At 39.1% G+C, this 27,751-nt stretch overlaps 1 protein-coding gene across 1 annotated transcript in view; it reads right to left on the minus strand.

The window, feature by feature from the left end:
- Positions 1-27,751, minus strand: part of galnt9 (polypeptide N-acetylgalactosaminyltransferase 9) — a 92,590-nt gene that overhangs the window by 12,730 nt on the left and 52,109 nt on the right. The window contains exons 6-7 of the mRNA XM_051423602.1: positions 22,783-22,900; positions 631-816 (exon numbers count right to left, since the gene is read on the minus strand). Of these exons, the coding sequence (XP_051279562.1) occupies positions 631-816; positions 22,783-22,900 (304 nt within the window). The remainder of the gene's footprint in view (positions 1-630; positions 817-22,782; positions 22,901-27,751) is intronic.

Below are 27,751 nucleotides of genomic sequence, written 5' to 3' on the forward strand. Positions count from 1 at the left end.
ACACACACAATGTTTCAAACATTTCCAGAGTTGGCACTTCCTCCCTGCACTAAGTGAGTTCTCATGTAATGATGTTTGTGCCAAATTTCTAGATAGCATGCAGGTATCAGCAGCGTATCAGACCTGTGTGTGACTGCCACACAGCCAGTTGTTGTTTTGTTATGAACAGCAGCGTGTTATTTTGGGCAGCGTTCAGAGGCCTTCACTGACGTCCTTCACTGACAATCATCTCATTCTGCATGGCTGAAGAGGCAATTAGGATTCAATATTAAACTCTTTATTAATGAAAGTAGCTGTTTATTATTTTGCAGCCCATCTCAAAAGAACCTTGAAAGCAATTAAGCTAAAGTGATGTGTATGAAAATGGACTTATTAGACAGAAGGCTCCTCTCGTTCACTTGGTGCACCTCTCTCCTCTGTTTGGAGTGAGAATCTACTGCTTCCTTGCCTTCGCTCGGCTGCCAGTGTGAAGGTCAAGTGGGATGAAATCTGAATTTTGAATTTCTATTGACTGGTGTCTCCGGAGAACCGGGGCTGCATGTCTGAATGAGCAAGTCAGAGGGGAAGAGAGGGGGCAGATGGAGCTCAGGGATCGAGGGAGGGAGGGATCTAAGATGGAGAAAAACTTACGTTCATGGGAATGTTCCAGGCCATGTAGACGTGGGATTTGTATTCATCCATCCACACCTCAGCAGCCCGGAGGGCATTGCGTTTAGCGTAGTAATCTATGTCATTGTTGTAGGGCTTCTTGGTGCGCTCGATGTGGGCCACTCTGGCGCACGGCAGGACTTCCATACTCCCTCCACACTGCCACACCTAGACAGCAGCAGGAAAGACAGTCCATGTTACCATCAAATGTGGATTTACACAGAAATGTCGGTCCAGAGATTTTTTTTAATATACATAACATAATGGGAATGGAGGATGTCTGGGTGCAGTGGAAAGTAAACTCTTCCACAGCTACTGCTAATTAGAATTGACAAGTATGATCTACCCTCGCCAGGCCCAAATACAAAAAAGTATGCCACTGAAATGCCACCTTTTTTCTCGCTTATGAAGCAGTTGTCCTCATCGCTCCGTTAGCAAAAAAGGAGGCGATAACTGCACCATATTTGACTAAAATATGAGGCTTTAAAAGACACTGATAATCAGGACTTTTACGTCGATTATGCTGAGTGAAGTACCAGTGTATAGGATTTAGTGGCATCTAGCAGTGAAGTTGCAGATTGCAACCAACTGAATACCGCACGTATAGTACGTTCAGTATAGGAAAAATTACAGTCAAACTCAAGAAATGCAAAAAGCCCTATCTAGAGCCAGTGTTTGGTATCAGGTTCTGGAATACTGAAGAAACAGCGGTTCAACATGGCCACCTCTGTGGAAGAGGACCCTCTGTAGATAAAAACAGCTCATTCTAAGGTAAGGAAAACACAATGATTCTTATTTTAGGTTATTATACAATGAAAACTATGCAAATTATATTCAGTTTCTGCCAATAGATCCTCCTAAATGTGGACCTTTAAGGAATTATATGGACATACTGATACTGAGTCTTCCGCAATGAAAATCTGTTTCTACTGAAGCACATTTGACATGAAGTCAAGCTGAAAACAGTTGCAACAATTCCTCTAAAAAAGAAACCTACCTGAATATCAGGCAGCATGGGTATTACAGGATAATTCTGCTTTATTGGTTCTTACTTTCATAGTTTTGGCTGTTAATCCTATCAGTCATTATTACATTGAACTCACAGAGTAATTGCTGAGATCTTGGAACACGGCAACAGTGCTACAATGTAGTCAGTCCAGACAAAACAGAGCTGTCAGAAAATCTGATTAATTGTTAACAAGCCAACAGTTTAGTCAGATTATTTTAAACATTGCATTTTGAGGGAAAAGCAGAGGCCGGTCTAATGTCGGTAATAATTCTTGCACAGGAGCCGGAGCTTGGACTGTAAACTGTGATGGATGTTTGCAACGGTTAATATGTCCTGTGAGTTTATTTAAAAAACCTGCCTGATTGTCTTGCTGCTTGTGCTCCTTGCCCCATCTGAATTTTTTTTAGCAACCTCGCCACATTTGAGCAACTTAGTGAGTACAATGCAATCATTGCCAATGGGAGGGATAGCCAACAACAATTTTCTACAAAGAAACTTTTTAAAGCCTTTCAACAGCATTTTCCCCTTCTGCTCCATTTACATGCTTTGTTTGATCAAAAGTTGTAGTTTACTGAATTATGCAAGAGCATTGCTATACACAGCTTCTGTTGCTTTAGGTATTTGCCACAGATTCTAAACAGTCACATTTGCCTTATATATCATGTACATATATTCACGCCATAGCGTAAATCCATTCAAATTTGACCTTATGTGTGACAACATGAAACACAAGTGCACTCTATTCATTGTTTAAAATTCTTTAAATCTTGCATTCTTGCATTAAATACTAGTCAAGTGTTAAACTTGGAATTTTAATCTCTTACCACTGCAGCTCTGACTGTGAAGCCCAGGAGTTTAAAGAGTAAAATACACACATTCATATCTTACTACTGTTGGTATCAAATTTAAATACGGGGTCAAACATACATCTTCATTAATGTGTTAGTCACATCGTGTTCCCCTGCTTTCTGATGCAGCTGACTGCTTAACATATAAGATAAATGCATGCACACACAGAAATCTGCTACTACATATTCCAGCTCTCAAACAAGCCAAATCAAATATACAAAACACAAAGTGTGATAAGTAGCTTTAAGAGCACATCGCCCATGAATACAAGTCTGTGGAGAGTTTACTGTGACGACCAGGAGACCCTGAGACCATGAGTGCTGTGTGTATGACATAAGGAGTGATATATAAAGCCAGGCAGTACATCTATGTCATCTTGAAAAGCATCCATCACAGCAGAAAGTATTGATTGATTGTAGACTCTGGGATGTTGTGACAGTCGTCCGACATCCTCAAGGTAAGAAAATAGTGGCACAGTAGTAAAACAGTCATTTCACAGAGTGCAGCAAAAGATTAGAATTTAAAAAAAAAAACTCTGCAAAATAACATCCTGCATTGATATACTGTATGCAAATCAGCACATACACAGCATGCTGTGGGAAAGTGGCCCAGGAGTTAGACACTCGCGCAACGTCATCAGAATGCCACAGCATATGGTAATGTCGTTCCAGCCGTACAAACTGCAGAGCCTCCACCACCCACAGTCTCTTAATGATGATCGCCACAATGCGTAACAGATGTCCTGATCCATTAACTTCCCTCTGAACCCAAAATGATACCCTCTGCATGGTGTTAAAGGAGAATACTGCTGCAAAACTATTTTCTCAATTAAGTCCAGAGCAGGGGTGAAGCCTGTGTTGAGCTGGCCGTGTTTATTTAATGCCATGCAAATAAATACAGCTTCTTATGCGTTAGGGCATGTTCACAATACTCAGGTAGGTAAACACTCACTAGCTACTTTTTAGTTTTGTGGGATGATGCCTTCCTTCAGGGGGGTCCACAAATAATAAGTAATGGTGAGGTAATCATGAAATAATGAAGGTTCATTCTACTTAGTATAATGAACCACTTTAGATGAGGAGTCACAAAAATATGTTAAGTAATTAGAAATAAATGATTATTAGTTTTGCCACTCAGCATCAGATTCAAGGTTAATCAGAATCTACTCATTAAAGAATAAGGTGAGTCGATGCTGTCCCTTGTTAATGTCAATAAATTCCTTGAAAAGAGCAGAAAAAAATAATGTGTTTCTCAAGACTTCTCTGTCAGAGAAACCCCAAGATTTACTGAAGATGTAGATCAGCTAAATAAGTTTCTGAAACAACTGAGAATTGCAGTTTTTACCAAATGTTAGTCAAACAATGAGGAAAAAGTGCATTTGTTGGGATTTATTTTCAGCCACGGATTAGTACACATTTGGTACTCTAGTGAGGACTTGGCAGCAGCTCGGTATATGTGGGATTGCCTCAAAATACACTGCAGTGCCCATGTTAATGGTAATGAAAGAACATGTCACCTAGGAACACGGTGTGACTCATGAATGTGTTTTTAATAGTTTTGGACAACAATGGAGGTGTATGGTGGAGAGGATTAAGCTAAATCTGACTTTGGGGACATGGACAATACGTATTACTATATATAATCAGTTGAGTTGGAATTTGTTAAAAAATATAGAATATCATCCGACTTATTCCCTGAGAAAGTAGTGAGTATGTCAACTAATCATTTCATAATGTTTCATTAATACAGTATCACAAAGTCTTTTCTCAAGCAACTTTCTTTGTTCAGAAGCTACTTATTAGCGATTGATTTGCAATAATTAAGTCATTCACTCCTAGTTTGTTTCTTACTCCTTCCTTGCCAACTATAGGATTCTGTGTTCTTCATTGTAAAGTGTTATTTAATAGACCAAACTGATAACAAAATAACATCAAAATCTGCTTGAATCAGTAAGCTTTGAGCCATATGGCCAAGTGTGCAGTGTTCAAGGAAATGAGACACTATCAAACATCTACTCTAGTCCCAATTATCATAATTGACATGTTTCTGTAGTGCTCAAGGGTGTTTAATTGTACGTTAATAAAGGCATCCATCCTCTTTTTATTCCCTCTTACCCTGAAACCCTTAATTTTCCCAGCTGTAACAGTGGTAGTAGTTGGCTGGGGCTGACCTAAGCTTAAACACCTCCATTGACTGGCTGACCCCTCATCTTCACTGCTGATGATCCACAGTGACCCTGGACTAAAAAATCCATTAGTACTTTGGAGTAGGCTTTGGCTGCTTTGCTGCTGCCCATGACAAGTGCTACTTTTCCACCATAGCCTTCATGGTTGGTGCATTTATGTGGGTGTAAGTGCAATACCAATTTAATGGTAAGTCTTTAGTCCTTGCAGATTCCACCCATCACCTTTTTGTACCATGGTAAGCTCTGTGCAATTCCGTCTTTCTTTGGTTTCGTTATCCAGGTTTCCTGTTTAAAATCAATAGAGTGTGTGTGTGTGTGTGTGTGTGTGTGTGTGTGTGTGTGTGTGTGTGTTTTAAAAGCGTGTGGAGATGTGCATGGAGCACTCATGGATAATTGAAAATGTGTATATGTGTAATTGCAGTTAGCAGTTTGCCTGGCACTAAAAGCAAATTGAAGATCAATATTTTCTCAACCACCATTTCCAGAAGGTCAGAAACATAATAGCTAACTAGACTTGTGAAACAGGCTTTAGTTTCTTTGCATCACATCAGGACTCTTGGAATGTCATTGGACACAATCAACTCAACATTTTTTTTCAGTAATGAGGGAAATAATAATTTTCTTACCTAAACCCAGGTATTGTTTGAAAATACACAATTGAATTATACAATAGGTAGATCAAGTGTCAAATATTTATTTTAATTTATATATATTTTTTTCTTTCATATAGAAACATTGTTACCACTGCACCCCCAGACAGATGATAATAGTACTGTGCGGCCGTAATCATCTCAGTAAGCATAATGTCTTTTAACTATATATCACAACATGCGGTGCTATAAATCACATGCACAAGTAAACAGCAAGAAACTTTTAAATGTGACATCCAACCAAGCAAAGTGCTATATTATCTGCCAATTTAGGAAGCTGTGGGTGTTTTCTGAGCTCCAGATACTTTAAGGGCAGAAAATGAAGTACAGCTATTCCTATGTTTAAAAAAAAAAAAAAGATGGCATGTCTGAATAACCTGAGCTGCTGTAGCTTCTTACATATAGATGCTCATCCCTGTTCATCTCTAGGAGCAGGGCAGAGTCTGAGAGACTGTAAGCCAACTGTATGTGGTTCATCTTATACAGTTTACCATGTTTGTCAGTATCCCTCTCACTATGGCAATTACAGTCGAATGTAGTGGGACCTCTCTGTGTTGCCGGTATTTTACACTCTAGATTGTGATTCTCTTCTGATAGATCTACATGTGCACACAGCGGTTTTTGCCTTTTTTTGATATATGACATAAGTGGCATGACATGGTAACTGCTTGGTCATTGTGTAACTGAAAAGTAATTTCCGTCTTCCTTCAACATGTTCATTCACCAGCCAATAATTTCAATTCAGTTCAATTACTTGATCCAACTTCCACAACTTTAAAAAAAAAAAAGAGGCAAGAGGCTGCATTGGGGTGGGTTTGGGGTGGGGTGGGTTTGATACATTCATGAGTTTGAAGGCTTATTGGCAGTCACAACACTTCTATGTCAAAATACCTTTTTTGCTTTACTACTTTTTGCAGATGATGCTGCATTTTTTTTAACCAGACCCTCTGCATCAGGACCCCCGCTGAGCCAACACAGTTGTCTTACTGAAAGGAATGAGGAGGATGTGTTTTGAAATGCAGCAGTAATCTCGATCTAAACTCAACTTTAGACTCAACATCATTCCATCAGCTTTTCATCTTATATTCTGAATTCAGCTGCCCCTCACCTCTGGGTGCAGGCCTCAGGATTTATTAGACTGCACCATCTCTCCACAGTGTATTTTACAGTTCCCCTGTGCATGTGGAATGTGTAATGGAGTGGAAAGACAATTTCAATGCAATAGAGAACATCTGGTTACATTGTAACCTTTATTGTCTGTATTAAGAGACTATCTGGTGATGTGAAAAACTAATTACAAACCACTAACTATACAACAGGGGTAAAGAGGGGGGAGGCTGAGGTACATTTCTTCCTCGATTTAACAGCGAACAACCTGGGACAAGACATCTGCAGGGAGTCAACTCTGCCTTTGAGGATCATCAGTGCTGATGTGACCTTTTTCAACGCATGAGAGAATCACCAATCTGATGATTTGGAGAAAAAAACAGGACAGCAGATTGCTGGCTCAAACAGGACTGCTCATGACTCCGTGCTGCTGTCTGTATCTTTGTAACCAGGGCGACAGTCACAGCATTAGCAGAGAATATCAGACCAAATGTCAGATAATTTTCCCCCTTGACATAAGACATAAGGATGCTTTTGCTTTTGTGTTCACACTGTAAAATATATTAACACCATGCTGAGAGTGCCTCTGCCTCTGCTAATGATAGGTCTCACTTTATGTTGCTGTAATGCAAATCATTAGAATTCACACTCAACTATAGGTTGACTCATTTACACTAACTAAACTGAGTTGTTCGATACGTCGATGTCTATCTGCCGCTGTACTTACTAATGAAATTGAATACCTCATTATCTAAATAAATTAGTGTACAATGGAATCATCCAAACACATGGAATAAAAAAGTTTGGCTTCATTTATGAATGGACAATACATTTTTAAAAAGCTATTACAGCACTTCAAAACCAGGTGGGTTGTAGTTACAGATTGTGTCTTTAAATATTCTAATATTATGGAAATATAACAACATCTAAATACCAAATAAGATTGTTGTAATCTTCTACCTTTTATGACATCCCACACAGGTCCTCAGGACTGCACTTTTGTGAAGTCCATTTGGCACTGACCCTTTCATAAAATTGCAGCCTGCATCATTAAGAGGAAGCACTTAACACAGAGCACTTTGATGTAGTGGTAATGTAATTGCTAATTTAATTTAATTGTCTCTGTTCACGCAGTTAGTTAATTGCAGCCGGACCATTTGTGTGATAAGCTCCACAGGGCTACAGAAAACATCTGCCATAAAAAAGCATAAAAGCTATTAACAGCAGTAAACAGGTTTCCATCAGCGCCATTACACAGTACAATCAATAAACTGGAAAAATGCAGCATAAAGAAGCTTATGATTGGCATTTAGACAGGCTTTACATTTACTCTTTGCTGTTTTCATGGCCAAAAAAATCTTAACCTGGGGAAAAAAAAGCCACTGAAACGGCATTTAATCATAGGCCATGAGAACTCTCCACTGACACTGAATTATATTTAAAAGAATAAAAATTGGGCATCATCAGTGTGCCCAGATTGGAATTACTCTGCAAAGAATTGAATCAACCTTTAAGAAATATAAGAGTGACTAGACAAAACTTCTCCTCTAATACTATACTACTGTTATTTATACTGTGTATGTGTATATAAATATGAGTGTATATATATATATATATATATATATATATATATATGAGTATATATATATATATATATATGAGTATATATATATATATATATATATATATATATATATATATATATATATATATATACTCATATATTAATTCCAAGCAATGGACCAGTGTGATGGCTATAAAGTATGATCTTATTTTTCTGTAAAGTTTTATTCATGTCATCCATGAATGGACTCAACGGTTACACACTCTCGTATGGGAAAGATTCAAATAAGCAGTATCGTTTGTCCTTGGCTTCTTAGTGAAGTCTCAACATTCCGCTGTTTTGTGTAGTTAGAAAGGTATAAAGGTTATATGCATATAATAGCATCTTTAACCAGTTGTGTATGGTTCTACAATGACTAGGTCAAAGGTTCAGGTAGGTTCTTTTTTTTTTTTTTTACTATTACACCAGACGTATCAATTGGTTCCCAGTGCATCAACCCTGAAGGCTGGCTTATGCTTGAAAAGGTAATATAACATCTCCAACCACGTTGAAGGCAAAAGCACTTAGCAGTTTCTAGCAACCACAGTTGAAGGCAGGGTAAAAGGCTGATCTGGTCTCAGAGATTACTGGCTGGGGGTTAGGCTTGGGTTAAGGTAAGAAGAAATACAAACTGATGGTGAACAGGGTTCAACACTGGCATCACAGAGAGGAGCGAGACCCAATAACCATTTGGGTATGGGGATAATGGCACACATTAACAGATAGCCTCTCATGGAAGGCATTCATTGTGTTGCACTTGGTTGTGAATACAAAGAGTGACAGTTCCAAAAGGTGACAGTGAATAGTTGTGTAAAGAATGAAAAAGGAGAGCTGTAGAAAAAAAGTTCAAACCCTGCCTCCTCCATGAAGTGGGTGTAAATGTTGAATTGTTGTTTCATTCCACGTCAGTAAGGTAGAGGGAGGGAATTTAACCTTCTGACAAGCAGTTCTGTTGGAGTATACATTCGGAAGGGGCGTGAGTACTCCACTACTCAATTTGGACGTCAGTATTTTTTTCATTTTTTAAAATGTTTTTCTATATAGTAAAAACGATAGATCTGCGCAGTTGCCGATAATGTTTAACATTTTCAGTCACATATCACTCAATCTAATATTGAATGGATAAGTGACATGCTTGTATTTTGACAAAAACAAAATGAACGTGCAGTGCAAGCAATGTAACGTTACCTTGCATTTCAAAGAAAACCATTTGTGTTTAAGCGCAAGGAAGAACAGCGGAGACAGATAACAGGCAATCTATCATCACCCTATTTGCTAGCAGTGTTAGCACACACCATTGTGATGCCACCAGGGCAGAGAGGATATCTTATCAGGATAATTGTGACTAGAGATATATATATTACATATACATTTCCTAAAATGCCCATCCCTAGTATATATAGACACCTTGAAAAATAGCCCATGATTTTTAATCCAACCGGTGTAACCTTTACTGAAACTGCAAGGATGTTGCAAGCCAGGCTTTTTCACAGTTAGTGGTCAAAATGGAAAATAGGGCAGAGGAGAAGGATCCAGTGAGCAGCTTAGAACCCAGATTGAGACGATGAAAGGGAGTGCTGAGGTCATGCGGACTTAATATACTGTAATGCTTCATCTTGCTTGACAGCTGACGCATTTGACAGACTGGGAGCGACAAACGGATGTCCCAGCTTTGCACAAATGAATGTAGCAGAGGCCTGAGGTCAACCAAAGTTCATCTCCACTTTTCTCTGCTGTTCCGCCTGCATGACGGAAACAGCATGGCCACAAACAAGTACCAATGGTTTGAAGATGTGCAGCGATCTAATTTTTGGTGTATTTGGTGTGTAATTCATTGGCTGTATTGATCTTTTCAAGAAGAAGAAGACAGCATGTCTGCCGCTTTCAGCAACACACAGCAACATTTAAAAGTGGGTCCTGATGTTTTCTTATTTTACTGTGACATTTGTCACCTGATTTCACCTTGATATTGATTATAGACTTATAGCAAGTTCAAACATGTCATGTTTTGTTGCACTCTTCATAGTAACCGTGTGACTTTCTTTTAGAAGGATACCTTTATGTCCTGCACCTCTGTGCATGTTTCAGCATGTGCACAGTCATAAATATAACATCTGCCATACTGCTCTAAAAATCGATGCTTTAGCTAATGCCTTCTTCCTGGCGTGAAGTTATTGACATTTTGGAGTCATGGTGCTTGAGATGAGACATGAGACATCTATGCTATTGTCTTTGCTGTAGATAAAGCTATGAAAGCATATGTCTGCATTAATTCATCTGTTTTACACCTGGCACCACTGACAGGTCAGAATGTCCAACACTTACGACTGCATTCCAGTCATCCCTTTTCAAGTAACAGTGGCCAATAATGCTTACTATTCCAACATATTGAACTGAAGTTTACTCACTTTGGTTAAAACTTTCAGCACTATTCACAATTTAACAAAAGATGAAGGCTCTCATTTTATGTGTCATATCACAGAGTGACATGTTGTGCCTCTCTGGTTCACTGGGGGGGCTTAATTGACTGCCAATCTACCTGCTTGCTTGAAGTTTCTTCACAAAACATCATGAAAATGCATTAATTCCTCCTGTCATTTGTTCCTCTCCATATGGAGCAGAAGATAATTACTACTCTGTCATTACTGCACTGTTGGCAGAACACTGGGAATTAACTTTATATAACTCATCTCTTTACTTTCAAACAGTTTCATTTATTTAGTATTCCTCTCAGCCGGTGTGGTGACTTGTGATGATGGTAGACAACTCTGTGTGGCTTTTGTTCCTGTCTTCTGTCGAAAGTAGGCTAAATAAACTTAAATATCTATTCCTCTTTATTTTGTGGACGTTCAACAGGCTCAGTTTGCAGGAAGGTGACATTTAAAAACCTGAACAGATCATCATCCTGCAGCGTGACTGCTGCATTCAGAATTGATTGTGCACATGCATTAATCCAGCAGCTCTCAGTCCTGGTACTTGAATACACATCTGAGATTGTTTTCTGTCTTATCAGCCACTAAATACCATTCATCTTAAATCCCAGGTATGAGTCAGTCCCTGACTAGACAGTAGGTAAACCAGAAGTACTGTAATACTTGAGGATTAAGATTGAGAGCTACTTATTAATACCAACAAAAAAAAAAAAAAAAACATCTAGGAATTGAATATGTTTACATGCTGATATGTTGCATGACACAAATATGACCATATAATGTGTATTTTTCATTTTTCACTTTGGTAATCTCACATAAAATGTAGACATCACAAACTGCATGTCCACAAGCTGAATGTGAAGCTGCAGTATGTTTGCTCCTGTTCATTACCTCTACCAAGGAGGTAATGAACATAGCAGTGTGTGGTCTGTCTGTCAGCAGGATTATAGAAAAATTGCTGGCCTGATTTCCATGAAACTTGGTATGAGGGTCTAGCATGGACCAAGGGTGGACCCATGACTTTGACATGACATGACATGACCTGGAGCTGATCTGAATCACAGGGTGGATACAAAAATTATTTTTCACTTTCCTGTGGCAAATTGAAATGAATTCATTTAGCAATGCGTGAACCCATCGTTGAACTGAACAATGTGCTGCGAATAAACAGCCACCTCAAACATCACAGTGGACACAAAACAGAATCATGGAGGTGCATAAAAAACAGATCTTATGAATGCCGTCAACTCCAATATAAAGCAGAAAAAATATTTCCACCTACTTTGTCCGTAGTTGTTACAATCCCAGCACACTTGTTAAGCTAATAGCAAATTGTTGCAAACAAGCTAAAACAAAAGCTGCCTGTATGTAGTCTGACTGTTTATCTTAATAGCATGCAGTGAATCACAGCAGCAGAGCAAGCAGGACAGGGGGCCTTGGTGGAGGTCTGCAGCTTCTGAGTGCCCATCTAGTTAACAGGAACTGGACGTTACTGTTGTGCAGCCAGCAGATATGCCTCCATCACATTTCTGGTTGGACCCAGTGCCAGTAGACAAAAAAACATGATGTATTCTTAATAGAGTTAGGTTGATTCATATGCAGACCTGTGTCACAGGACTTTTTCACATTCATATAGAAATGTTCACAATTAATTTGGAAAAAAGCCATCCACAGACTTTCTGTATCCACTTGAGATAATGAATTGTGTGCGCTTGGTTGCATAGGGGGAATTTTACATGTCCCTGTTTTTAATTGAAATGCTCTCCACTCTGCAATCTCTACACCCAAGGGATGTCTTTTTGCAGGATAATATCCCAAAAAGTCTCACCCATTTCAAAGAAATCCCAGGAAATGCTTATTACGGGTGCAAGCTGGTCAGACTACATGTTTATATTTGCTCTCATCCTTTTTTTTTTTTTTTTTATGTTATGGGGAGAAAGACATTTAGACATTGTGATAAATATCAAGTGATTTTTACAGAAACAGTAAACACAATCTGAGTTCCCTGTGATGAATCATCTTGATTCAGCACTGTTAAAAAACTCAGGGAAGGCAGCATATACAAAAACACGCATGGAGCTAACCTTTTTCCTTATTTAGAATCAGCTCTGGTGTCACTATCTATGCAATGTTTATTCTCACCGACACCAATTTCCAGATCTGAAAGCTGTGAAAATCACATGGTAGCAAGTAATTTCTCAAAGCTGTTTGAGTGAGAAGAATATCAACAGGGAAATAAAGAGGCAACGTTATGATGTGAAGGACTACAAACAACCTGATTTAATAACTGAAATCTATCACAAACACACACTGTTTTTACAGGAATTTAGGAATCATTTGTTTTAATTAGAATTGAACTAAGATGATCTTGGGCACACTCGTGAGATAAAGCCAGCCGCTTCAATCTCACATTGGCATTTGAAGAGTTAAATGTGCATTAAGTAATTTATGACTTATCGACCTCCATCAGAAAAGGAGGAAATGCGACATTGACAGCTCTCTGGCAGTGCTCACAGTGGCCTCTAATTACCATGAATAATAAATTGACATATTTACAAAAGCACAAACCAGCTAGTTCATTCAGACAGAGCCCCAACAACAGAACATCTGGTTAAGAGGTTAAGCAGTACTCACAATAATAGTGTTTTTCTGTAAATGATGTGTGTTGGAGTAGGGTGGAAAATTACTTTGTGAAAGGCTGAAATCTGAGCAGTATACCCTGACTCACCGAGTCATTGTGTGTTAGATGACATGGTGCCTGATCCTGAAGTTTTATTTAAGGCACCTGACATTTGACTGATGTTTTTCACCATAATGAGCCTTCAATAGCCGATACCCTGCTTTACTTTTTAGCTGTTCCATTATAAAATAAAGACTGGTATGGGAATAGTCCGACATTTTGGGGAAAACGTTTATTTGCTTTCTTGTGGACAGTTGGATAAGATCACTATCACTCTCATGTCTGTACTCAATGTTAAATAGGTAGCTTAGCTGAGCATAGGCTTTATCTGAAGCTACCTCGCAGAAGCTACAGACCATTGGTATTGAATAGGAGCAAATGAGAGTATTTATCAAATGTTAGTATTCTTTGTTTTGTTACCCTTGCCAGAGTTAGCAGAACCCTCTGCTTTCTTTGTTTTGTTATTTTAGATTAAACCCTTTTACATTTTTAACTGAGGATTTTACCAGAGTAGTTGATATCTCACACCGGACAGAATTCACAGCCACGCTACCCTCCTCCGCTGCCTTCCTCTCAAGTCTTGTTGTGTAATGATGAGTGATTTTTCAAAGCGTTTGGAACTGAAGGCTCCCTCCTCCATTGAGAGGCTGCATATGAGCCACTCCCCGTGGCCCATCACTTCATTTAATGCCTTCTTTTCCTGCCTCTCCTCCTCATACATCCATAAAACGCAGGATGTTGATGGAGAGATAGATGCAGAGGCCCTTTTAACTGTGCCTGTCAAAAGCTAATTCCATCCAGTTGCTGTCCTTTGTCTTTGATATGCTTGCCAATTTGCTGGTGCGGCCAAATCAGCGCGTGCTAGTACTCTGCAAATACGTCGGCCTTGTCAGATCATTTCAAGTTTTCTGCCTGAGTCTGAGACATCTAACAGACAATTACGTGAACAGATTAACTAATGCTCAGATAATGACGAGATGAGCCCGTGTGTGTTACTGTATTTCCTGGTGAGGCTACCGTCCACAGAGAGAGGTTTCCATCCTTCTTCACGTAATTCAATTGTCCTGAATAGCAGATCAATTTTCAATGCCCAGTTCATTCTAAAATGCTGTTAATTACCTTGTCAAAGTGTGCTCAAATTAAGGTGGGAGTGTTTTTTAATGAAGTTTATGATTCACTTGGAAAATAGGCAGGCTGACAAGGTCTGTCTAATTACTCATCCCTCTAGCCCTAAACACCAAAGCAGCAGCTCTCTGAGGTATGCTGATGCTCAGGAACCCGTGTCATCTTCCTAAAGCCATTTCAGGCGTATGCTACATGTCATTGTAATCATAAAGTATGTTTTCCAAACACACACATCTGTTGAGGTGTAAATTATAAATATAGCCTGGATCAGCAGGACCTGAAGTAACAACAAGACAATGTATGTCTTGAATTATCTATGCATGGAACGCACCGATGAATGCAAATCACGAACATGTTTTATAATGTCAGTGAATTAAATGCAAACACATACGGTAAATTCCACAACAACATAAAGCATATCCAGAGCTGCTCTACTTTACCATATGTCAGCACTAAGCCCCTCAGTAGCTGCAGTAATTCCTCTGAAACAATACTTGATCCAAGCCTTGTATAACTTTTTTACAACTGCATCTATTTTCACTTGTCTCTCCCCCCTGAGATGGATGCAGGCTGGAACATACAGTAATGAACCATGGAGTAAGTAAACCTGAGTCCATTAAGGCCTAACAGATTGATTCAGCCACTAAATAATGCAGGCATTGAAAAAGACAAATGCCCAATCAATATCCGATGCTATTGTTACCTTTTTGCAGGCAGTATTGATAGAGAGCAGATGGTTCCTCCCTCGTTGTAGGTCTACTATGTTGTGAGAGAACGAATCAGTCGTGTACGAGGGTTGGGATGAGCAAATGGGGTAGAGTCGTAGCTAGGGCTACCTGAGACCGAACACAGTCGTGACAAAGGTCTGAGATTGAGAGTCACGTGAAGACCAAGACTTCTCTCCCAAGACCAAGCTTGAACTAGTCTCTGACCAGTGTCCATTAAATTTTGTTGGTTTATTCTGAGATGATGGAAAACAACATGGAGAAAGTGTCTTAGAATAGAACTTAGAATGAGACCATAGTCAAGTATTACTGCCACGTAACAGATAACAGCAGTCATATAAGCAGAGGTCAATAAAGATTACTGTACTGCACTATACTACCAGATTATTTGGTATATTGTGTCCACAGGTTCCTACAGCATTCCTCATTATGGCATTTATCCAATAATTCTCTGCATTTGTCTCTTCCATTTGTTGATGTGTAATATCAGAATTCCTCAGACGCCTCAGATTTGTTCTCATCTTTGAAATGACTCAGTTTGTTGGAAAGGGCTCACATATGGTCAGCGCCCACTGTCATTTGCTGCTTGATGGACACGGGCACGCTGGTGATTTTGAAGCTGCCAGAATGGCTGGTGTCCACAGATGGCTGGGGCTTAATGCTGCCTCATAACGACGTTTCTGCCCTTTTCAAGGTGACTGCTTTCGATGTGGAGTCTGAGGCAAGTACTACAGACGTTGTGCAGTCTGTCAGCTGTTCTGATTGGGTGTATGTGGGAAATGCCTGAGGTATAGTCTGTATGATCTGACTGTTCCTGTATGCTAAATACATAAGGCAACCTACCAAAACACACACACAAACACACTTCCTTATGAAGAACAAGATCATTCTTGCTGTGATATGTTGTGAATTGACAGAAAGAGTGCTACCAAAATTATGCTGGTCCTAGCTTTAGGATCACAACCTTTGGAAAGCAGATTGAATGTGTTTTTAATGGTGTTAGCCATTGTGTTGGTTGTCAGTGTAAACCTGAATTTACGCTTGATATAAGGGCTTGATTGGGAGTCGCACCCGAGACCCCAACAGTATAATCCCAAGGCTCATGAGCGAGGTCCCTCAAACATAGCGGTCACTAAGACCAAAAGGAGAAAACGCATTACGCCTGTTTTAATGGCTTTACACTGGTTACCTTTCGGTTTTCATATTGATTTTTAAAGTATTTTATTAGTTTTATAAGGCAGTACATGGCCTTGCATCAGAGTACCTCTCAGAACTGATTTTATGTTTACGTTTATGAGCCAGGATGGCCGCTCGCATCCTCTGGTTCTTCTTTTTTAGCTGTTCAACAAAAAAAAAATTTTTGATTGTAAAAACACATCTATTCCGTCATGCTTTTATGCAGTGTTTTTTGTAATCTGTATACTTATTTTATTAATTAAAATATTTATTTTTATTTTATTCTATTTTGACACATTTTACTGTTTTATTATCATTATTTTTTTTTGTGTAGCATTTGATCATTTAATTTTTTTACTGCTTTTATTGCTATCTTTTAATTTAACTTTTACTTTTCGTTTGTTGTTTTTTCGATGTGCCTTGGTCTCAAAATCCTGTTTTGACAATCTATCAGTAAAGCACTTTGAATCGCATCTCATTAGTCTGAAAGGAGCTGTATAAATAAAGTCTGATTGATTGGTTGATTGAGTATATCATCAGGGTATTTTACATGATCGGGCTGTACTGTGCTTTAATTATATTCCCCACAGTAACTGTGTTTACAGTTTCTCACTAACTTGGGAAGGGCTGCTTTGTTACCGATAAAACTGAATATGTCTCTATTCTGAGTGCAGTGAATATGTCTCTATTCTGAGTGCAGTGAATATGTCTCTATAGGTGTGTGTTGCTGGAAAGGAGAAGATAATGGAGCCTTTTTTAAACTTGCGTCATGCTGTATCAATCTCAGTCCAGCATCAGAAATGTATAGAAACACGCACATTTTCTGTTTCAGTTCTTGGAGTCCCCACGTGCTATCTCTGTAACTGTTGTAGCCCCAATCCCCTGCTCAATTCTCAATTCTCATACATTAGAATGACAGAACGGTTTGAACAATCCTTTCCACAGTCTCAGAACATCATGTCTAGCTGTCATATAATACCAACACCTGCAGTATCATGCAACAATAATGGTAAAATGTGGTATAAACTATATAGTTATATTGGCATGCATCCATTTAAGAATTTGTATAATACACTGTATTGTCGTCACACTTTTAACAAAGAAATGCACCTAGAGTGTGGCAATTCGCTTTGAATCCATTTGTATCTACAAATCCAGATGGTTTGTGAGGTTAATCAACTGTGTTAAAGTGTCCAGGTTTCATGTTTGTATCAGTGGGGCAGATGTTCTCAGAATGAACCAAAAGCAACATCTGACTGCATCCACCAACTGCTTTGATGCAGCACCTGTTATTGTACCACCGTAATAATGCTTACCAGCTCCTCTTGAGTTCACAGTTTTAATTTATTTATTTTTTATGAAGAAAAAGATTCCATCTGGAAAAAAACTGATGGACTGTGATATGAGAGCAGTGGGTGGTATAAGATGCAGCATACTGTAAGATTGGCTCTTAGGTTTATTGTCTGGCTGACTGATAACTAATGGATCATCGTCGATACATCATCCGTCTTTTAGGTAGAGGTTGTTATACTTAAACAATAATCTACCATATTTGACCACAAATAAATATATTTTTGTTACTAAATGACATACTGTATCATAATACTGATTTAGAATGTTTTTCCATTTGCAAAAGATTTTGAATAAACTGAAGCAAACTGCATAGAAACTGAGTATGAGAATGAATTACCACAATAGTTCATAGAGTCCAAAATAACAGGACTCAACTTCAGCAACATCTGATGGTGTCCAGCTAGGCACAACAAGTATGCAGTACATCTGTTAAACAAAAGCAAAGAGGGAATGGTTTGTCTGTTCAGGTAAAGGCTTGGTACCGTCTATGTACTGCACACAACCCTTTTACACAGCTGACATTTTTCTAGCAGGTTCAAAGTGTGACACTGTGGGGTCCCCTCACACTAAATTAAGAGAACTGGTGGGTTTGGGGGATGTTAGCAGGAAGTATGACATTGCCATGGAGTCAGTTAGTTCTGGGCTACAACTTGAGCCCCAGTATGCTGAATTATTAGCAATTCCTGTTTGCAAAGTATCCATGGAGGTACAGACAGCTATCACTGGATTACTTTGATACTGAAGACTTAACTTGAAAATATGATGATTCTCAGGCAAGTTAAGGAGTCTTTTTGTTGCTATTTTCTAAGTTGTTTTATGGACGTTTATTTGATTTGGGATAGGGATGTCCTCCGGAAGTCTAAAAATGTGTGCATCATTTCTGTGTGTTCAGATTTGACTGAGTTCTGACTCAGAGAAGGAGGCACTAAGGGTTTTAAAGTACCATAACTGGCTCCATGAGCTGTGTGTCACAGCCATTGCTGCAGCTCCAACCGCTCACCGTGTTTGTGAGTCAGACTACAATAACAAGCTTCCTGTTGTCTTCAGGACCCGGTCATGCACCTATTCCCTTTTTTAAATTAATTTGTAAATTATGAATAGTGGTGCATTTTCTGTTCAATATTTGATACACAAAACTGATGAAAAATCATATCTAAACCCAAAATAATAAACTGTTGTACTGTAAACTGTCATCACACTGTAATAACTCTGCTTGGGATGCAGAGGGGACCAAGTGAAGTGTAATTATCTCCCAATCCTGTCTAGCTGCTGGTACTGCTAGACTTTAATTAGCTCCATTCTCCTCACTACAGAGAGATTATGACCAGATGCCTCGAGGCCCAACCCAGGTGGTTATGGAGACGAGACTTCAAAGATGGGAAAAAAAATAGAATCATTTTTTGGTTCATTACTTCTTGAAAGGAGTTCCTGGTGAGTTTAATAAATGTCACTGAGAAAGGCAGGCCACCCCATGAGATCACACTTGAGTTTCTTGGATTTGGAAGTGACTGATTGACTGAACTGTTATGAAAATGAGACAGATTTCAAAAAGCAGCTTGGATGGTTTCCCGATGGCAAAGTGAGCACATGGGCATATTGTGTGAGGTAAACCCATCTAGACTCAGATTGGCCTTTCTTGGCAGAAAAGATACTATCATCATGTTGCCTGGCAGAAAGTACTTATTTACCAAATGAGTACACAACATATAAAGTTGGTATTTAGAGAAACGGCATGACTGAATGTTGTGATGTTGCTGGTTTTATGTTTTTGATAGTGATGATCACCTTTTAAGTTACTGTTTGGGCTGAACTGCATTTGACGATAAGTCACTCTAAAATACAAACTAGGGTCAGACAAATATGTTGCCCAGTAGTAACTGACATAAAATGTAAGAAAAAAGCCTGAGAATGTTATGCAGCATGAAGACAGCTGGATTGATTGAAATAGAAGTGTATCTGCTCCGTCAGACACATGTGAAACGGACGACTCAAACTGTGTAGACAATACTTCAGTGTTAATTGTTTGTGAAATTGATTTAAATACTTTAACCTTGTCCAATTAATTTAATATTTCTGCTACTGTCATGATTCAACATGCACATGCGTTGACATATATTGATTTACTTACTGAAGAAAAAAAGACATGTAGAATAAACACAATTGTATATATTATATAATAAGTAATATAAGTTATTAGCCTCCAAATTAATACAATGAAGCATACATTCCTTTACTTCCTCTAATTACTGGCACTTCCTGTTCATGCATAGTTGTGTGTCTTTGCAATTATTCAAATTTACATGAATATTTTTGAGGATTAATTGTGGTTTTAAACAGGGTATGCGTCCCTGTTTTTAGAGTCTAAATGCTGCTTCACAGGCTAGGGAAATAATTTATTTTACTACTTTGGAAAATGAGATGATATTAAAGACAGTATTAACAATGCCCCCCGGCAACTTTTATATAATTATAATTGTGTGACTGCGTGCATTTAAAAAAAAAACACAATCAGTCAAACCCCAGCAGATAATGTTAACTCATCAATGTGCTGATTCAAATTTAACACTCCGTTGATCGCCATTCCCTTACCTTAATCTATATGAAAAATGAACTATGCGTACAACGGTTTCACTCCACATTTGCTCGCAGTGCAACTAGCAGGAGCAGCAGCTGCGGGGATGACCCTTGATAGATTTGATGTAGTATTATATTTGCTGACAGAGTTACCCACCATAATACTTGTGCCCACAGGAACTTTGAAATGAAAGGCAATGTCCTGGTCTCCTGAGATGCTATATCAGCAAAGACTCAGCAAAGCAGGAGGGGTGGGAGACGCATTACAAGATAAACTCATATTGACACTTCTGGCAGAATTCATCATTTCTGTTCCCATCCGTTTTTCTCTGTTTGCAAACGGAGCCTGGTGCCAAGCGGGATGTTCTTGTTCAGACATGTCATTTACAATTTTTTAAAAGGTGAAGTTATCACATTCTTATGTTGCTAGTAGATGTGGCAAAAGGGAGACGTGTCCTGGCGTTAAGCAGCATTAGTCGCTGATCGATTGACAGTAAGAATACATCCAGTTGATTCTATATGCTTTTGCAATGATTAAGTAGCTTCCAATCTGTCTAGCTGAGAATTCATGTATTAGTGGTGTGTCTGTAGATGATGTATCTACCCTTCACTACATCATGCTGGGAGCATCTTTTACATATCCATTTTCTTTGTCTCTGCAGTTTTATCCTCTCTCTGTTCATTTCCTTTCATTTACAGGTCCTACCCTGTAAATTACTGCACACCCGAACAAACAGAAATATTCAATGCAATCTGTTTTTTTCCCCCCTCCCTTGGCTTTATTTTATTCTCCTCCTCACAGAAACAACACCACATGCAGTGCTATGTGTGGTATAATCAGACCGGCACATCCTAGCTGCTTACAGAGAGACCAGATCTTTGGATCCTGGCAGCCTCTTTACCCAGAGCAAGCTACAGAAGCCGGGACTCACAGTAAATTATAAATACACAGTAACCTCTCTGTGTGAACCCTGCCTTTCATCAGCCCCCTGTAGTCAGATGGTACTGGGCAGGCTCAGCTATTGTGAGCTGCCCTGGCTAATTGTTAAACATGTTCTTGTCAATCAAGCCGGTCCCAAACGGCAACTCCTCAGCCGGCACTACAATGAGCTGCCCGAGCCGATGTAGCCTTAGAGGAATAATTGCCGTCCACTCGCCAGAAGCCCATCTCCATTCCATTAGCAGCTGTACAATATGAATGGTTGAAGCTGGTTGTTGACTGCAGACCTATTCAAGCTTGTACATGTGCTGAATAACCCTTTTTCTGCAGCATGTGTTTCATTTCCACACAGACGGGCCAAACAGGAGGAGAGGTAATTGCATTTGTGATGGCATTGTGTTTGCAGACAGAGAGGCATATTCTCTTCACTTCATGAATCAAAGAGCAACAGTAAATATTCATGATGAAAAAAAGACAAGAGTCAATGAGGAGCTTGTGCAAGAGCCAAAAGAAGTTCACTGTTACACTATATCACACAGTTCACCGTTGTCCTAACTTTATTTAGCTGCTGTTTAGCTGCACAAACCTCATCTAACTCAGTTGCATGGTTTGTTAGGTACACATAAGCAGCTCTACTGAGTGAGAAAACACTGTGTAACCTTGGGGGAGGCTGTAGGCTGTTGGCACATAATACATAATGCTGAGATATCACTCTATTATAATGGCAAAACAACTATAAGATGAAGACACGAGAAACTAGATGATTGTGTCATGGCAAAAAAAACACATGCTGTTGATGTAGGAGAAAGGCCACTCTGGAGTAATGAGAGGCTCTGAAATGGTCAACAACTGTAAATGTCTGTTGCTTGGATAAAGCACTGCAGCAATCTGTAAACCAAGATCCATTCTCCGACCTCCGTTCAAGTGCTTTTTCAAAGGCGGTCGACACTTCAGAGGTGTTGTTGAAGCCATCTCGAGATTTTAAAATGGATGTGGGGATGACGTTAAATGAAGGAGTGAGATCTTTCAAGCATATCTCATTCCAATAAGCTGAAGGAGTGCATTTAGATTCAAAATGGTTCCACTCGGCTGGAGAGAAACATTTTCTGAATTTAAACGCTAACCAATTCTTCAGCAAGCCCTTCGCTCATATGAAGCGTTAAATTCAACTCAAAGCAGCAGCAAAAGAGATTTACATTTTCCGTATACAGGCTTTAGAGCCTTTGGTTTGGCTGAAGATTTGCATTAAGGGGATTTTTTTCCCTCCTCCACTCCCATCTAAGAAACTTTGCAAAGTTTAATCATGGCTTCTGTTGACGCCCCTGGGTTTTGTATCTTAAGCTGTATCCCTCCAGCTGGAAAACGTAAGAAAACTTCATCATAAGCTTTTCCAAAGTCTGAATATAGATTTCACAAATCATTCCGAGCAGGACTGTACATCTAAATATTACCCTGTCAAATATTGGATTTGTAATTATGACTTTTTGTGTGGCCGTCCTGGTGCACAACTGCACACAAAAAACCCTCCAGCTTTGTAGGAATGCCTCATGAAAAAACACTTTTTCTTGCAGCAATTCACCCAGCAATTTCATCTTCTGCTTAACACAGTGACTTTTAATTGAGTTTAAAATAGAAAAAAAGTCTATATTTCAAGTTATTTATTAAAGTCTCCTTCCAGTTTGAATGCATTTCAACAGCAGCATGGGAAGCAATCTGTGGTCCTTACCCGCATGCCGAGCTCAATGTTCTCTCCTCCGTAGACCTCCATGCCAGGATCCAGAAGACCAATCTCGCCAAAGTATTCCCGATCAACCACAAAGGAGCAGCCAATCATAGCTGGAGTTCTGGAAGAGAAGAGAGAGACAGTTTTTGAAAATCATTATCCAGCCACTAAACTTTTACACACCAACAGAGAATGCTAATATATTCAATGCTATCAAGGCAGAAGGAATCTTAGGATTTAGAGGGTTCTCTTGTTGAGCTTGGAAAAATAAAAGCACTAGTTGTGATGTCTTCAAAGTAAAGTTACAGTATTGTAACTAATCAAGTGTATGTAAATGTCCAGAGAAGGTACAGTTTTGATTTTGGAGTGTATTTATGCACTGATGAGGTGGATTTTAATATGGCAAAATGAAGCACCTTTTAACGTCTCAGCGTATTTATTACAACTATAAATGTGTGTGAAACTGTGATTAATGTATGTATACAACATGGAGAGACTCTGGTCTATTCCCATTGCTCTAGGATAGACTACACAGTCTTATTTGAGGATCACATATACAGTATCTGATACTGTGTGGCAGTTTCTTCATGCAGTTATCAACTTCTGAGTATTCTCAGTATTCTGTTGTGACAATAAGGAAATGTCAACATGAATAATAAAAGCAATTTGAATTTATCATCAGCCCAGTTCAGCCTGGTTTAATTTAGCCAGCTGCTGCTAGAATTGAGGTTGATGAGAGTGAAACAGTAGTGTTAAGTGAAACCAAAATCATTAACTGAAAGACACAAAAATGCTCTGTATTATGGGGGGTTACTGCAGAGACTGGGGGATTATTCTGTGGGTTCATCTCTATGAGCTACACCCTTCATATTAAATATAGGTATTTGGTACATAGTTAATATAAAACTATGATTTGTACAGCTTTAATATTTCCATGAAATAAAAAATTACAGTAGAGGAGAAAATAAAACACGCTCGCATTATTCCTTATCCCAATTCAGTAAGACCTTAAAATACTCTCAAAACTAGCGCATCAACCAGGTTCGACTGGTAGAGCATGAGTTAGTGAATGTTTTTCAGAGAGGGAAGTGGTTACTTTCCACCTCTACTAAAAGAAATGGTCCCACTTTAGCTGCTGTCCCCCCGGGGCTGCTTTTCACTACTATTATCTGTCAGTTCTTAAGTGCTCTTGGACAAAGCCTCACAAAAGGCATTACATTCATACAGAGTACTGAGCTATATTCTTTTCACTAAAGTGACCAATGAGTGGCTTTATTCTTCTGCTTTCTGGAATGGCTCCTGGGGTAAGTACGCTATATATTATGACACACACACACACACACACACACACACACACACACAGACAGAAGAGACAAATGTGTGTCTGCCAATTCAGTTTGAAAGACATGGCAGTAGAAAGTACCAGAAGAAGGCAGCTGCAGTATGATTCATTGACTCTGTATTAAAAGAGTGTGCTGAGCCATATAGAGTTTGAGCCAAAAATAATGGTGCTTTTAAGTTTAGACCACATATAGAACATTATCAGGACCATGGAGTGTTCAAAACCCTTGATCAGTAGATAAATAGATCTCTGATGCAGGGATGGATGTAAACCCACCCGGACCATCATATTTCCAAGACAATCTTTCTCACAATTTTTTCAGACAGAAATCTTTATGGCTTGACATTCATAGTATGTGTAATATAAGTAGTGTCGAATTGATGTGAGTCAAGACATTTGAAAGCGACAACTGTGAAAGTTTCATTGATATTTATATTGAAAGTTGTATTTTGACACTCATTATAACAATTTAGCCTTGCTCTCTCACATTTTTAGTGGAGAATAAAAACCTCGAAATAATGCTGAGAATGTCTTTTCTATTATTACCTAAATACCTTTGTTCCACACTTAAAGTGACTCATGCTTGCTGACTTATAGTATATATGCTCTTATTGTCTGATGCAGCCTCATATAGTCTTTGTTTAAATGATAAGGTGGTGACAGAGAGGCTTTCAAGTACCATTATTTGCACTCACTGTGCAGATAAAAAGACAGACACAGCATACACTCAGCCCCGATCACCTCAATCCTTTCTCCTCTCTTGACAAGTGACCTACCTTGCCTGTCTGCACAGTGCAAACTCTGTGCAGCTCTCTTTGAGTGCGCTCTTTAGAATAAGCTTCCTGGCAAGGTAAACACTGTTTCTGTGTGTAAGTACAGACTCAGCACCTTACATCAGATGCTTGTGATGATGGAGCGAAAATGTCTGCTTGACCAGATTTGTTATGTTTCTGAAGCTTTTCCACATCAGGTAAGGTATTATGTTGTAAAAGAAACACCCCCACAGGGATTATAGTCAGAACTTTAGTGGGTTATGTGTTGGTAATGTTTGATGGGAAAAGAAAAGAGAACAAATGAGGAGGTTTGGTGCCTCTCTCAATTGTCTGATGTGCAAGGTGATCAAACGTGCAATATTTAGCCATGAAAATGTAATTCCCTTACTAGAGCCAATTAACTGAAACCAATTAAATGAATAATTAGAACCAGCTGTTCCTCCAAAAATGCTATATAAATGTCCACTCTTGCTTCGGAGAATCAAACAGCATTGGTTTCAGTCTCTACTCACGATTTACAGCAGCGTTCAACAATCAAAGAGAAATCAATCATAGAGGAGGCAGACATTTCTCCATCGACAAAACCGTTCAATGAACTCTGATGCAATGTGACCACAGTTTCTACTCTGTGTGACCCTGCCATCAGTTGTGTGTGAAATACAGCAGTCCCCTGTGGCTTTTTTGTGATATTTTGTAAGTGGGAATGACACACCCAGCCATTGTTCTCTCTCCGTTGTTCCGGCTCTTTGTACCTACATGTATTACAGCACAGAGAACTCTGAGGTTTCTCAAACAGCAACTTGAGAGAAAGAAATACAAGAAGAAATCTTAAGAGTTAGACACAAAATAACTTCTGGACCACATTAGACATCACAGACTGATGCTGCAATCTTCCAGTGAATTTCTCATTTAATGTCATTAGGTTAAGTTATTTTTAGTGTACAGATGGTCAGCCTGCAGGGCTCATCCGCCCCTCACAGCCCTTAACTCTGGCCCCCGCCACATTATTTGCTTGCAGTGAGCAGTATGAACCCCTGACACATGTATGCAATTTGGAAAAATAGACTTTCATTTAAGATTGCTTAATTCTCTCCTAGATGAAGACACTGCTGTTGAAACTGCTTTTTGAAGCCGACAGCTGGTTCGTCTATGACCTCCCATTTAAATTGTATGATAGCCCTGATGGTTCAAGTAAAGTATGAAAGAAAAATGCAGACATACTAATGGAAGTTTTTTTAAGTTGGGGTCAGTCATTCTAGAGAATAATAGCTGATTATTGAGTTTCATTCCTAGGTCGTCAAACACTGACGCTTTGGGTTATGGTAATTTGTGTGTGACTGTGATTGAGTGTATTTGATGACCTGAGAGTGAGACTCGACAGTCAACTATCTTTGTCCAGAATGACTGAAGCCACTTTTATGTAATACATATTTTTGTTTGACATATTTCATTCATGCAGTAATATCTAATAATAAATAATAATAATAATAATAATAATAATAATAATAAGTTGACCATACAAAAAGTAATTTAAAAAAGATTTAGCCATCAAAGACTACTTCACTGGACAGATAATTTAAAGGTAGGAAATACTTGTAGTTTTTTGTCCATTTTGTGACATGTGGGTGCGATGCCCGTATCCATTTCTTATTCATGTCTGATGCTTATATTTTGAGCTGCAGTCCCTCGAAAGACCATTTGATTGCTCCAAAAGCAAGTCAATCTCCATAAGGGGTTTATGGTTTAGGTTAAAAATGCCCAACTTCATAACAGACAAACAGGTTTACAGTGTCATACAAAAGACGGTTTTGGTCTTTAAAGCTAATTTCCCCCTTTCATGACAACTGTACAATATAACTCAACCTGTTAAGTTGTATTAAGGCTTAATGTTATGCACGATTAATGGCATGACTGCTTTGAGTGGCACGTGGGTCTCGTCACAGGTGACTGTTTTCAGTAACCTTCATTCGGCCTGCCTTAGCTCCACCCACACTCCACACCATTGCCCACTTTTGGATTAGCCAGGAGCCGGTGGAGTCAGGACTGCCAAGATGGCCGGAGCCACCACAGTGAGCTTCACAACAGCTCTTCAGAAACCTACGGGTGACGTCACAGAGACTACATCCATGTTTTATACAATCTATGATATTGTCTTTGCGAAAAAGTAATAAACAGTCTTACAAAATTACGCAGGTTTTTAGTGTGGGCCTTTACTTACTTCCATATAGATGGCTTTTCACTCAGGAAACAACAGCCTCTGTGTGATTTCAGTTGAAGACTTTAGGTTTCAGTCCACACATCAAAACCACTTGGTGGTTTCCACCCCCTTCCTACTCTGTCCTGTCAATACTCATTGTAGTTGAAAAGAAAGAGAAAACCTCTTTTCGTCAAATCTCCAAAATGGTTGCAATCCTCTGTACTCTCAGAGTGTGGCTGTTTTGTGTCTTCTTGTGTCCTTCTACCCGCTTTGTTGTTGAATGTGTCCAAATAGGCAGAAAAGGCTTTGAGTCTGAGCTCTGAATGGCCACAGAGCTTCTGTTGTTGATGGGCAGATACCTTGAGGAAACAAGTGGGAGAATGATTTCCAATAGAAATCCGCGCAGCCGACACACTTCAGCTGGGCCTTGAGGCGATCTGTCCATTTGCAGAAAAGTGTCAATAGGGAACACGAACCAGCTCTGCAGTGTCTGAGGCTGCTCTTATCTGCCTCCTATCTCAAGTCTAGCACTTAATGCTCAATAATACATGATTTTTATGGAGCTTTGATAAGACATCCAATATTTAGGTCCACAGTATAAACTGATACCACATTGTTTGTTTGCATGAGACCAAGTGTATCAAATGAAACTGTTATTGC

This window comes from Dicentrarchus labrax, unplaced genomic scaffold, assembly GCF_905237075.1.
Source record: "Dicentrarchus labrax unplaced genomic scaffold, dlabrax2021, whole genome shotgun sequence".
Taxonomy (NCBI): domain Eukaryota; kingdom Metazoa; phylum Chordata; class Actinopteri; family Moronidae; genus Dicentrarchus; species Dicentrarchus labrax.